Raw genomic sequence first — 12,036 nt, 5'->3', positions numbered from 1 at the left:
AAACACATTTAGTGCCAACAGACTGAATGCAGGGCTGAAAGTCCTGTGTCTGATCCTGATCTTCCTTTGTTCACTTGTGGACTCCTACGGGTAACCACCTAAGCCATATTCATCTTCCTCGCAGGAGTACTGGATGGAGACTTAAATAAGGAATGTATATGGATAGAATATCTAATATACCCTTTACGCGCTTAGCCTGCTAGCGAGCATCTATAGACTGTACTTTGTAATCTCATCAGTAGAGACAAAATTTGTTACAGCCCCAGCTAAAGAGCTTTGAATCTCAAAATCCATATGGAGTAGATATATGTATTGTTTTATTTTTGGAGCAAGTGGACCAAGTGTTGATGTCTGTCTGGAGGTGACAAGTTGCAAAATCTAGTGGACTTTACTTGAGCGTGGAGCCACGCTAGACTGAAAGTAGACAAACAAAAGACAAGTGAAAAACAGCCCCAACCCAATGGGTGTGATATGGCTTCAGACCAAACGTTTGGTAGGTTGGATTCCAGTCCCTCTTCTTAACCATGATCTTCTGTGTTCTCTTTGTGTTTTTTCCAGAGCTGTTGGCCACTAATACTGGTGCAAAACACTATTATAGACGCCAGGGTATTTAATTATGCCTTGCAGACCAATGATCACTGCCCCCGTGGGGGCAGGATACCCAGAATCTATCGTGACAGCCGATACAGCCTAGCCATCCTTGCCCTCACCTGTATTTAGGAGCAGCACACACTTGCCTACGCTGTCCAGGTGCAGGAGTATTCTGCACTCCAGGTGCGCCATGAGCTGTGCTGCTACTCAGGCTATCATCTCTTGATCTGTTTTTGTCTGCTTCCAGGAGAGAAATACGAGCTGCACGCAGGAACAGAGTCGACTCCCAGTGTGGTAGTGCACGTCTGCGACAGCGACATGGAAGAAGATGAGGACCCAAAGAATTCTCCAAAGCCAAAAATCATTCAAACTCGACGCCCTGGTCTGCCGCCTCCTGTATCTAACTGAGCCTCTCCGGCAGAAGCAGCACTTCTCTCCTCCAGCACAGCTCTTGGTTTTTGTTCGCTTTGTTCTGTTGAAAGGCAGCCATTGCCTTTTGAGTACCAGGACATTAAACTCATTGAAATCCCTTCACTGTAATCAAGCCTATGTAATAAAAGGGCTAGGAAAAAGATCTTTGTATATGTAACCATATCACACACCAACTAATAGATTTTTCTGGAAAGGACAAACCAAGGTTGCAGAAACAAGGGAGCTTTCAGTCTGAGGATTTTTTTCACAGCTATAATTTGCAAGCTTAAAAATCACTCCCAGAGAGATCTTTCAGGGTGAGCAATTAGGCAGATACCAGGCTTGATATTCAGACTCCCAGAATACTTGCTGCTGCCCTTCACCAAGCAGCCTGCTCCTCTGACCTCCTCAGTTCCCCAGCAGATCGTAGTCTTTCCCACTTTTTTTTTTTTCCTTTCTGGTTTTAATTTTAGGAGGTATGTGTGTTTGTAAATCCACTAGCAGCTTGGTGGCCGTTATCCCCCTGGAATTTTCTGTAAGGAATACTATCTTTGCAACATTTTTAGGAACAGCAGAAAAACACCCTTTTCCACCAACAGTTGTGGAGTACACTGGTCCTAAATGGTGGAGGGGATGTGGGGCAGAGGGGGGAGGCAGTGGCTCGCAGGACAGCCTGGCGTCTTTCAGTTCTCTCTGAGGAGGAGGGAGCCAGAATATCAATAGGGATTGTAATTTTATTTTCCATAAAGATATGAGCAGTACTTCGCTCTGATTTGAGGAGAAAGAGAAGCTAACAGACTGCTCGTTGAAGATGGCATTCATTGCTCTCATAGCTGTAAGTTCTAGTAATGATACAGGCTGAATCCTTTCCTAGTGGTGTGTTGAATAGCCCTGAAACTGTTAGTAATTACTCATACATCTCATATTCAGAACTTTTCCCTCCCCACTTCCTGTGCTTTAAGGCCCTTTTTGAGCTGTATGCAGTTTGGGTTTGTGGAGGTGAGGAGAGGTTAGTTGGTGTTCTTTTGTTGGTTTTCTCTCTCTCTTTTTTTTTTTTTTTTTTTTTTTTTTTAGGCCAAAGAAAACAGGACCATAATTACACACTTGAGATTAGACTGCATGCAATTGAATCCCCTTTTTTCACTCTGTCCTGCATGTTTCTTTCACTTGCAATGTGTACTGGGTTACAAAAATTGTTCTGTGTTTTCATCATGGCTGACAGCAGACAGATACCAGATTCCCTGTCTGGCAGACCTTCCATGATGATTTTTTTTTATGCATACTTGTCATTTTGAGAACATATTTTCTAGACATTTGAGCTCAGATTTTGCATATATTTAAGCATGCGCTTAATTTATGCACATGAGTAGTTCCACTGAAATTAATACTGCAGAAAACTGAGCATATGTGTAAGACACAGTGGGATTTTTAAGCTAATTAGCTGCAACTGTACTCCCAAAAGTGACTATAAAATGGCACAGTGAGATCCCGCAGATACTTTACAAGTTAAAAAAGTAAATACATCTTGGAAGCTCCTTCTAGGATCTGAAAAGTCAGCTTAGGTTCTGTAATCAAGATTTTTGTCATAAAACCTAATGATGAGGTTTTTGAGGGAGGGTTCCATTCCATCCTTAATTAGCAGTGAGGCTACAAGCTCCAGCAGAGTCAGGTCCCCCTTGATGGGGCATTGCCTCTGCAGTACTTCAGAAAGAAAAGCACGGCGCTTTGTCGATGAAGATGGGAAATGCCATCCTCGACATGCACGGTGAGGACATTCTGAGGATGAGGGCTTACTGTTCTCATACAGTTCATTCTCTGACTGCCTCTGCCCCCTAATACTCCTGTTGAGATGTAGTGCTTTACTTAGCGTGTATTTATAACGTGATACTTGTTACTGCATTATGGACATCGTTGTGTGTGTGTTACACTAATAGAAGCACATCAAATACAGCAGAGGCTGAAAAAAAATGGGGCTTCAGTATCCTCATGGTATCTGTGTAAAGTTGTCTTAAAGTAACTCCTTAGAGATTTTACTTCAATTATTTTTTTTCAGTGATGCATTTAGAATTGGTTTAAATAAATAAATTGTCACTCATTGCCCTAGGACTATACCCAGATGTTCCTGTCAAAATCGCCGTCACAGGCCACCTACAGTATTTCAGGAGTAACACCACTGTCTTTTTCGAGAACACACAGAATGCTAAGGTCTGTGGGGTTTCAACCAGTATAAACAGGGGGAGTAAGGTTTAAGCACATAAGGTTTTTTTGTTGATATATGCTGTATGGAAGAAATTACTGGCTGCATCCTCAACTGATGTAAGCAATCAGAGATCATCTCCAATTAAAGTTGATGCTCTGAATCTTTTTTACATGCAGAAGCGTTGGAGGCTGAATCTAGTCCTTGTATCCACGTACTCAAACTTGGGAGAGGCTTGGTTCTGAACTATGGACTTTGGCCTCAAATTATGTAAAACTATACTGCAAATTAAAGCATTGGATCTTAAATGTTCTTTCCTCAAAGTGTGTTTTCAGACAGATTTCAAACCAGGCCCCATTCAATGGCTACTCTTTTTTTAAAAAACCCAACTACATAGTGCTACCCAGGAGGGAGTGGAACGTGGCTCATTGGTTAAAGCACAGAAATAGAAACGCAACTACAAACCTGAAAACTCAAAGAAGCAGGCTTCTACGTAACTTCTTGTAACTATAGTCAAAGCTTATCCATCACCTTTATATGATAAAATAATGTTTGTCGTAGAAATGTGTTTCAGGTGTCATGGAGCGATGTCCCTGTCATAAAAGTAACAGCACTTGTGACTCTTACGCGAGCCCGGCATTTTGCTAAAGGCTGGTTCTTGCCTGGCACGGAAGAAAGGCTTCTTTCACTGAACGGTGACCATCCGGGAGGGTAGCTGTCCTCTTTCATTCAGTAATTCCCAGGCACAGCCCCTCCTGACCTCAGCAGGAATTTTTTTCTGTGCAGCCTTTATGAGCTCGGTCCCTCTGACTTGCACCTCTCACAGGGTGCCCGCAGCACTCAAGTAGCTTCCCTCGTGTTGTAATACTGTAAGAACGGGGTCCCTGTGCTACGTTACAGCTTCTGATGGACAGTGACATAGACTATGTCCTTTTAATTTCTTTTCCAAAGCAGGTGCCTGTGGGAGAGGCTGGCAGCAATGCCCTGGGGCCCTCTCTTGGGCAGACACTGCTCCTGCTGCTGCCTGGAAATTCCAGAAAGAAATTAGGGGAGTACAGTTGCTGTTTCTGTTGCCCACTGCCTGCTTGGCCTTTCTGACCTCTTCTGATACAAAATTCTAATGATTTCCGAAGCCGACTTAAGAGCATGAAAACCTTTACAATGCACAGAGAAAGGGCATTTTGGAGTCTGCTTTTTTGGAACAAAAGAACAAAGAATTTCTGTGGCCTTGATTTTTGTAATTGACAAGGTAGTACAAACTCCCCCCTTCCTAACATACACATACACGCTCAAGTATGCTTTGTTTTCAGCAAGAAAACATGGCAACAGCATCCCTTCCTCAACCATAACAAGACTACAGGCATAATTACTGTAAAGTGCTTTATGTTACAAAAATGATAAATTGTTTAACATTTATTGGATTCTAAATTGGGTGGGAGGCGTGAGTGGGTTTTATTTTGGTCTTTTTTCACCCCTCCTTCCCACTCTGCAACAGCGAAAAAGCTTTCTGCAAAAAGAAAGACTGTTCGTTGTAGAGAGTAACAGACTGAACCATCTTGCAAGACTTGATTACAGTGGTATGTCTGAGCACTGTGACAGGTTACCTTAGCGTTTCCATTATATTGTACATATTTTTGAAATATTCTATTTAGTCATATTTTATAGAAGTATTGAAAAGCTATTGGCTAATTAATCACTTTTACACTTGTATAATTCAGAGTTTAGTTTAAAATAAATACGGCAAACAATATTTTTGTGTTCTGCTTGCACTGGCATTTTGAAAAGCAACATTTAAAGAGTTAAACTATATTAATAAACTGACTAGCGTGGTATATACTACTGCTTGCTTAACTGGTAGAACTGAAAATGCTGAAGTGTGTGACATAGGCCAACCTCTGTTTCAGTAGAAATGAAGGTGAAAAAATAGCTCTCCTTGGCAAGATGTGCCGTGCCCCATTTTAAACTGCTGCAGTTTCAGAGTCATGTGAACTTGCACTGGCTTGCTGTGGATTTGGCTGGGTGTATGCAAAAAAACCCCCACAGCGCAGTCCCTGGTGAGCAGAAGCACCGAGAGCCAGTGTGGTTCTTCCTGTGCTGTTATAATAATGGCTAAATGCAGCGGGCGTGAGTGCTTCAGTAAGGAACGTGGCATCCAGGCTGGGGAAAACCGTCTGTTAATACTAATTATTACAAAAACTGAAACTAATTGTAGTCCCCTGCATCAATTTGTACTGGATCTTGCAAAGGATCAGAAACCAGGAGATGAGTTTGCTGACTGTCTTGTGAAATTCTTATATTTGGTCATTCAGATCTGCATTTGCAAAAATTATTACTAATTTTTTTTTCTGGGTGCCTGGCATGAAATACTTAGTTTCTCAAAAGGTGATTGTTCATGATTCTGAAAATCAGATCCGCTTAAGAAATCTTGTTGGAAACGTAAGCTCTGAGCTTGCCGATTCCTTGTGAAAAGATAGGCCCTGACCTCTGTTTTGACTATAAATAGTAATAGCCATCTTCTGGCGGAGCACTTTAGAGGCGAAATGCGCTACAGGAGGCCTGATTTATTCTTCACTTTTAAGCAACAAATGAGCTTTCCCCAACTACAGTAAGGTTCTCCTCCTGATCCAACTGAAATGCTGCATTACCTACATGCTGACTGTGGCTTTTCTGTCTTGTTTGGCACTGGACACAACCCCTGGAAATAAGCTTCGAGGCTTGGGTTGCAGATGGTAGAGGGCTGTACATCCCAGAGGATCACAAACTGGTCTTCGGTTGAGGACGTGACTGTACGTGTGTAACTTCAATACACAATTTGGACACGCAAAGAGGCAATATTTTATCCTGGGCTTTCGTGCAGCAGGTGATAATGTGCAACCTGACCCTGCATGGCACTGACTAGTGAGATGTAAAAGCATTTCTCCCAGCTGCAGGAGGGGCCTGAAGCTTCTACGGCTCACACCTTGATCACTCACAGCCGGAGCTCACTGTACTTTGTTACCAATACCGGGGCTATTGCTGTTCCTTGTGCAGCCTCCATTTTTTTGTCCCACAATCAAAGCAAGCGAAACGGTGATTGAAGGAGGGGGTGTTGGAAAGGGGAGTCTGTAGTTGCCAACTCGCACCCTGACGATCCACTCAACTTCTTAAAATGGATTCAGCAGCTCACAAGGGTTGGGTTCTTTGCTATTTTACTGCCTGATCATCAAACCAGTAGTCGGTTTGGTGGTGTTACAGGTAGACTTATTGGAGCAGCTTGCTTGAAGTGAAGGCAGCGTCTGTCGCGCAGCTGAGGAGCCGGAACAAGCTTTCTATGGAAGAGGGGATTTAAGTAGGTTATTGTGGATATCGTGATGAGGGTTACAGTTATTTCAAATCACATCCTCTAAAGGACCTTTACTAAATTTATTTTTGTTCCTTCTTTAGTAGTAAACATTTTATCACTAAACATTTCACCACTTCAGACTTTCTCTCATATATTAGTATGAATTTAAGACTTTCACATTTCCTTGATTCCCTTCTGCCTAAGAAATCCTGCTTGGGTAGCAAAACTAGGTATGGATTAAAGTCCCAGACAGATCATCATCTATACTCATCCTCACACAATGCTTTTGAATAACTAGTTAAGCTAGGGAAAAAAAAAAACCAACAACCCAACCCAAAAACAAACACTGCTTTTCGTGGTTTAGCACATCTTTGGGTGGGGAAGGGCAGGGGGGTAGTACAGCAGCTTCAAATATTCTAGGCTTCTCATAAAAGGAGATGTTTTTTCTAACATGAGCTGTGCTTTTTTTTTTTTTTTTTTGTAAATACATGCAAACTGCAGCATACAGGAGTAAATTTACAAGGGAGGAAGTGTTGTAAAGGCTTTCCCACATGTCCATTTGAAGCGTTAAGTATGTTTGCTTTGGCTTGCAGGGGAGGGAAGCTTGCACTGCTAGAGGTAGAACAGCAGCAGCACTTCTGATGGAAAGGCAAGAGCCCCGAATGCTGCCACTGCAGAAGTGCTCAGAAAGCATTAAAAGACAGCTTTAATTAATCTCTCCGTTGTCTGTTTGTTCAGTTGCTACGCAGAGATTCTGGGGCTACAGTAAGAGTTATCTTCGTACAGGATTGTGTAGTGATGCAGTAGCTACAAAGCCTAGAATTGGGGACATGTGTTAGTGAGATTCTTGCTGGAGTAAGGCTGGGGAAGCTGTGAAGTGTGCGCAGGCCTCACCGTTAATGAAAAATGAAGATACTTAGAACCTGAAGGACAGAATTCAGGATTTAAATCCATGTAATTGAGAGCTGTATTAAGAAGGGCCCGTTTGCTCTCCATGAGTCAGGGGCTTCCTCACTCATCTGAGTAAGAGTATCCAGCAAGAAGAATTAAACTTCTTTATTATTGTACACTAGAAAATCAGCCTTGTTTTAACTAATTACTGTAATTGGTCATTTATCTAGTATGAGAAAGTTGTGTCTACATTAGTGTCACACAGATGTGTTCTCGCTATTCGGTTAATGAAGGTAGATGTTTTGAATCCATTTTAGAGCAGAGTTCTTGTTCAGAAACTTCTGAAAGAAATGCCATCAGTAATGACTGACAGATCCTTCAGTGTCCATTTGGCAAGTTGTCCTGCTGTGGGTAGCTGCAGAAATATTTCATGTATGTTGTTGTAGATTTAAAAACATTACTCATGTTTTCATTCAAATGTCTGCATTTCTGACAGATGTGACATATCTGTATATATTATAAATCAATACTATTTTTAACCACATATTTTGTACAAATATTCACATTAGCTCTGTACATCAATGAAAATCTATTAAGGTATTAAACATTTTGGTGGAATTAGAAAACTCCTTGTCCATTCTTTGTTTTCATTTTATAACAGTGTTAAGCAGCTGAGCCACTTTTTGTATCCAAGATAAATATAATTTCCAACTATTTAGATCAGTGCCTTAAATCCATATACACCTGTACCCTCTAGTGACTAGTTCCAGCCACTGCAGAAGTGTGCAGGTAACTGCTGTAGTTCCCCACACCTCTGGATCTGAGTGACTAGAAGCCAAAATTAACATTGGAGCCAGCAGTAAATGTGAGTACTATTTTTCCTACTTAATGGCAGTAGCTGTTGGTGTGAGGCAGCACACTGCTGTTGAAGGGCACGCAACTAGATGTCTCAATACACACAAGTGCAATATTATAATGTTTTTTTGTTTTGGTTTGGGTTTTACCCCTTTGTCCCCAGCTCCTGGTGTGGGTCGCTGTCAGGAATGAGATGATGAAGCTTGTGCCACAGATGTGGTTAACCTCAGTTTGCTCTGTAGAAAGCCACATCCAAACAGCTTCTACCAATCACAGCAGCAGTATAGATTTCCAGTTTTCTACTAGTCTGTCTTGTACCTGTGACGGCACAACAGTAATGAAGGGGAGGGGGAAAAAAGATACTAAGAGAACAATTAAAAGAACCTTGTCTCCTACTACAGTTCTTAGAGCTGGGTAGAGCTGGGGTGAGGGGGGGGAAGGTATCACCCTTGCTTTAAGAATTTACGTACCAGGACCAGGCTTTGCCACTGCCCCAGGCTTGGGTGAGTCCCTTACCGCAGGAGCCTGGCCAGCTCAGTGATCTCCAGTTCATGAAGCCAAGCTGTAACTTTACACACAGAGGAGGGGAGGGAGCCAGAATCTTACCTGGATTACCAAGAAACTTGCCTGTACACAGGTTACACCTGTTACAGGTACACCCTCTTCTACCTGCTTACTAATAATGTCCTGTGTTGGAGATGTGAAGCCTCCATAGGCTGCCATCAACAAGAAAGCAGGTTCATTCTGTATGGAAAAAAAAACACCTCAACCCCCAACCCCCCTGGTTTTGTTTTCTTTGCATTGTCATGCTTGTTTGCGCCAGGACATGTCAAATTAGGCTATAAAGTGATTAATAAGTAACATGTTCCTATGCATCAGTAAAAGTATAATGTTTTTTGTACACTGCCACAAAGTGGGGTAATAGATGTATGTACGTACATAAGGCACGGGCTTGGACCTACATGTAGCACAGATTCTCAACTAGTAAAGGTGGGAAACCCAGCTCGGATTTTTGTCCCATCCTGCAGTTCAGTTTCTAGTGAGATGGGGATGGATAAATTCATTTTCCTCTTCATTCCAGGGTATGGCTATGGGTCTTGAACATCACAACATGGGAAAAAGCATCTGCCAGGTAAAAAATGGAAAATCTGGAGCCTTTAGAACACAAAAGGAGAAAAAAGGCAGATAGTAACACCTGAATAAAATCACTTGTTTGTTTTGGGTTTTTTTTGGTTTGTTTGTGGTTTGGTTTGTTGGGTTTTGGTTTGTTTTTTTTTTTTAATGAAGAAGCACTTGCAGATATCCAGAAGGTGAATTTTGCTTCTTGCCTTTACAGTCGGGTCAAAGCACAGCTGCCCCAGCCTGGGCCCTGGTTTTTGCCTATTTAATCTACGACATGCAAGCGACTGCCTTACAACTTGCCCATCTTTAGACCTGCACAAGCACCGTTGATACGAAATTATTAAATTGAAATGATAAACTCAAATTGTAAAATTGAACGTATTTACAAGAATGTATTACAGGGAACCCCAAATCCCAATTAATTTCCCCCCAGAGAGGATCCAAAGTTGGACCCGAGTAACATCATGGGGTTAGGCTGGTTGAAAACATATCAAAGGGTAATCTTGTATGGAATTTAGAGTGGAGCAGAGAAATCTGAGAACCCTGGAAAATTATAGGAGGTAAAACAAGGAGAGAAAGAATCATCTTTGGCCTTTTATTTATAAGAGACTCTGTGTAGCGGCTCGTAAGTGGACTGATTTAGACCCTGAAAACAAAGGAAGCAGGATGCAATTTAATGTCTTTGCATTGGACAATCTGCACCAGATATCAGAAAAACACTTCAAAAGGCAGAAAGGGCAGGCAGAATGGTGATTTCACAGCTAGTGTCTATTGCCTACAAAGTATATATCAGAGATGAATTAGAAGAAAAAGAGAAAAAAAGCCAAGCCAAATTTCAAACCTTGTTGTTAGCTGGTTTAACTAATGGACAAGGATGAGGAAGAGGAATGAGTATCCGAGGGGGGGGAGGATGGAGAGGATGAGGTCAGGAGCAAGGACGAGGTGACCTGCCTCTTGGAACCAAACGATGTGCCTATTGCAGTCAGAAGGAATGTCCACTACTTGCAAGTGGGCAGAAAAGGGAGTCAGAAGGAGCAGTAGGAGTTATGACAGAAAATTGTTTAGATCGAAGGGGACCGGAGGCACCCATTACTATTTCCCCAGCCAATCATCTGGTTCCAGTTAAGCTGCGGAATAAAACAGATTTCTTGATAGACACTTGAGCTACTCATTCTGTAGTAACTAGCTGCATGGGACCTTTAAATAAAACCAAAATAAATTGTGTTGGTGTGACAGGGAGGGAGATCTGCAGGCCATTTTTACAGCCAATGGAATTATTGAATGGTGACGTGAAATTAATGCACAAATTTCTCTATGTTCCAGAATGTCCCTTACCTCTGCTTAGATAAGATCTGCTTTGTAAGTGAAATGCACAATTAACTTTTTCTGAGGACTCTGTCCAGTTGCATGTTCCTCCAGAAAATGCATGGAAAGCACAAATATGCCTGCTCATCGAAGAAAAACCTATGAAGGAAGAGACTCCTGATGAAGTTTTGGATGCAGTCATATAGCTAGGTTGGGCATTGGAAATCCCAGGATAAGTGAAAAACATGGATCCAGTAAAAACTGAGCTGAAACCAGGAGTACAACCAGTAAGAAAAAAACTAATATCCTGTAAAGTCAGAGGCCCGACAAGGATTGGAACCATTAATAAACTCTTTCTTGAAATTTGGTCTGTTACAAGAGCGTCAGTCAGAATTTAACACTCCAGTCCAGGTAAAAAAAACCAAACAACTAAATCTTTGGAATATAGATTGGTACAAGACTTATGAGAAGTTAATACCTGGATAGTCAATGTCCACCCAATAGTCCTAAATCCCTATACTTTCCTCACCTCAATACCAGAAACTAATATGTGTTTTACAGTGCTAGATCTGAAAGATGCCTTCTTTTGCATACTAGTGGATGAACACTCAACTTATCTTTGCTTTTGAATGGGATGCACAGGATGGAAGATGCAACTGTGCCAGATGGTCCTTCCCCAGGGATTCAAGAATAGCCCCACAATATTTGGTAATATTTTGGCAAAAGAATTGGAATGATGGTGTCATGAGTATGAAAACATTTCAATGTTACAGTATGTGGATGATACACTGATTGGAACAGATGCTCAGGAAGAGTGTTTGGAGGTGACTATAAGCTTACTGAATCTTTTTAGGCCTAGCAGGATATTGAGTTTCTAGAAAGAAGGCCCAAACCAGAAGAAGGGAAGCCCACTAGAAAGCTGGGTGCTGGCAGGTTAGAGTCGATATGCAGAATTGCTGTCCCCACCTCAAAGAAACAATTGTGAGGGTTTCTAAGAATGGCTGGATGGTGTTGGCTCTGGATTCCAAATTTTGGCTTGATAGCCAAACCTTATATGACCAGAAACAGTGTTAGAATGGACTCCAGAATGCCAAAAACCGTTTGATGAAATAAAAAGAAAGCTGATGGAAGCCCCCACATTGGGACTCCAAAATTTGCGGAAGCTGTTTCAGTCGCCTGTGCATGGAAGACAACAAGTGGCACTGAGAGTGCTTACACAGAAGGTAGGAAGCTGGAAGGGACTGGTGGGATACTTCTCCAAATAACTAAGGTGGCCTGTCTGTTTGAGAGCAGTACCTGCAACTGTAATTCTGATCAAAGCATCTCCAAATCTGACTCTGGG

General features: G+C 41.9%; 1 protein-coding gene across 3 annotated transcripts in view; it reads left to right on the top strand.

Annotated features, from left to right (window-relative positions):
* The window catches only part of RCAN2 (regulator of calcineurin 2), a 92,483-nt gene extending 84,445 nt beyond the window's left edge, over positions 1-8,038 (top strand). For all 3 annotated transcript variants that reach the window (XM_005441551.4, XM_055714209.1, XM_014281831.3), the window contains one exon: positions 839-8,038. In XM_005441551.4, coding sequence (XP_005441608.3) covers positions 839-999 — 161 coding nt within the window. In that variant the 3' untranslated portion in view covers positions 1,000-8,038. The remainder of the gene's footprint in view (positions 1-838) is intronic.
* The last annotated feature ends 3,998 nt before the right edge of the window (positions 8,039-12,036 follow it).

The sequence above is a fragment of the Falco cherrug genome, chromosome 6 (assembly GCF_023634085.1).
Source record: "Falco cherrug isolate bFalChe1 chromosome 6, bFalChe1.pri, whole genome shotgun sequence".
Lineage (NCBI taxonomy): Eukaryota > Metazoa > Chordata > Aves > Falconiformes > Falconidae > Falco > Falco cherrug.
The sequence above is the reverse complement of the archived record's forward strand: the minus strand, read 5'-3'. Positions and strand labels throughout refer to the sequence as shown.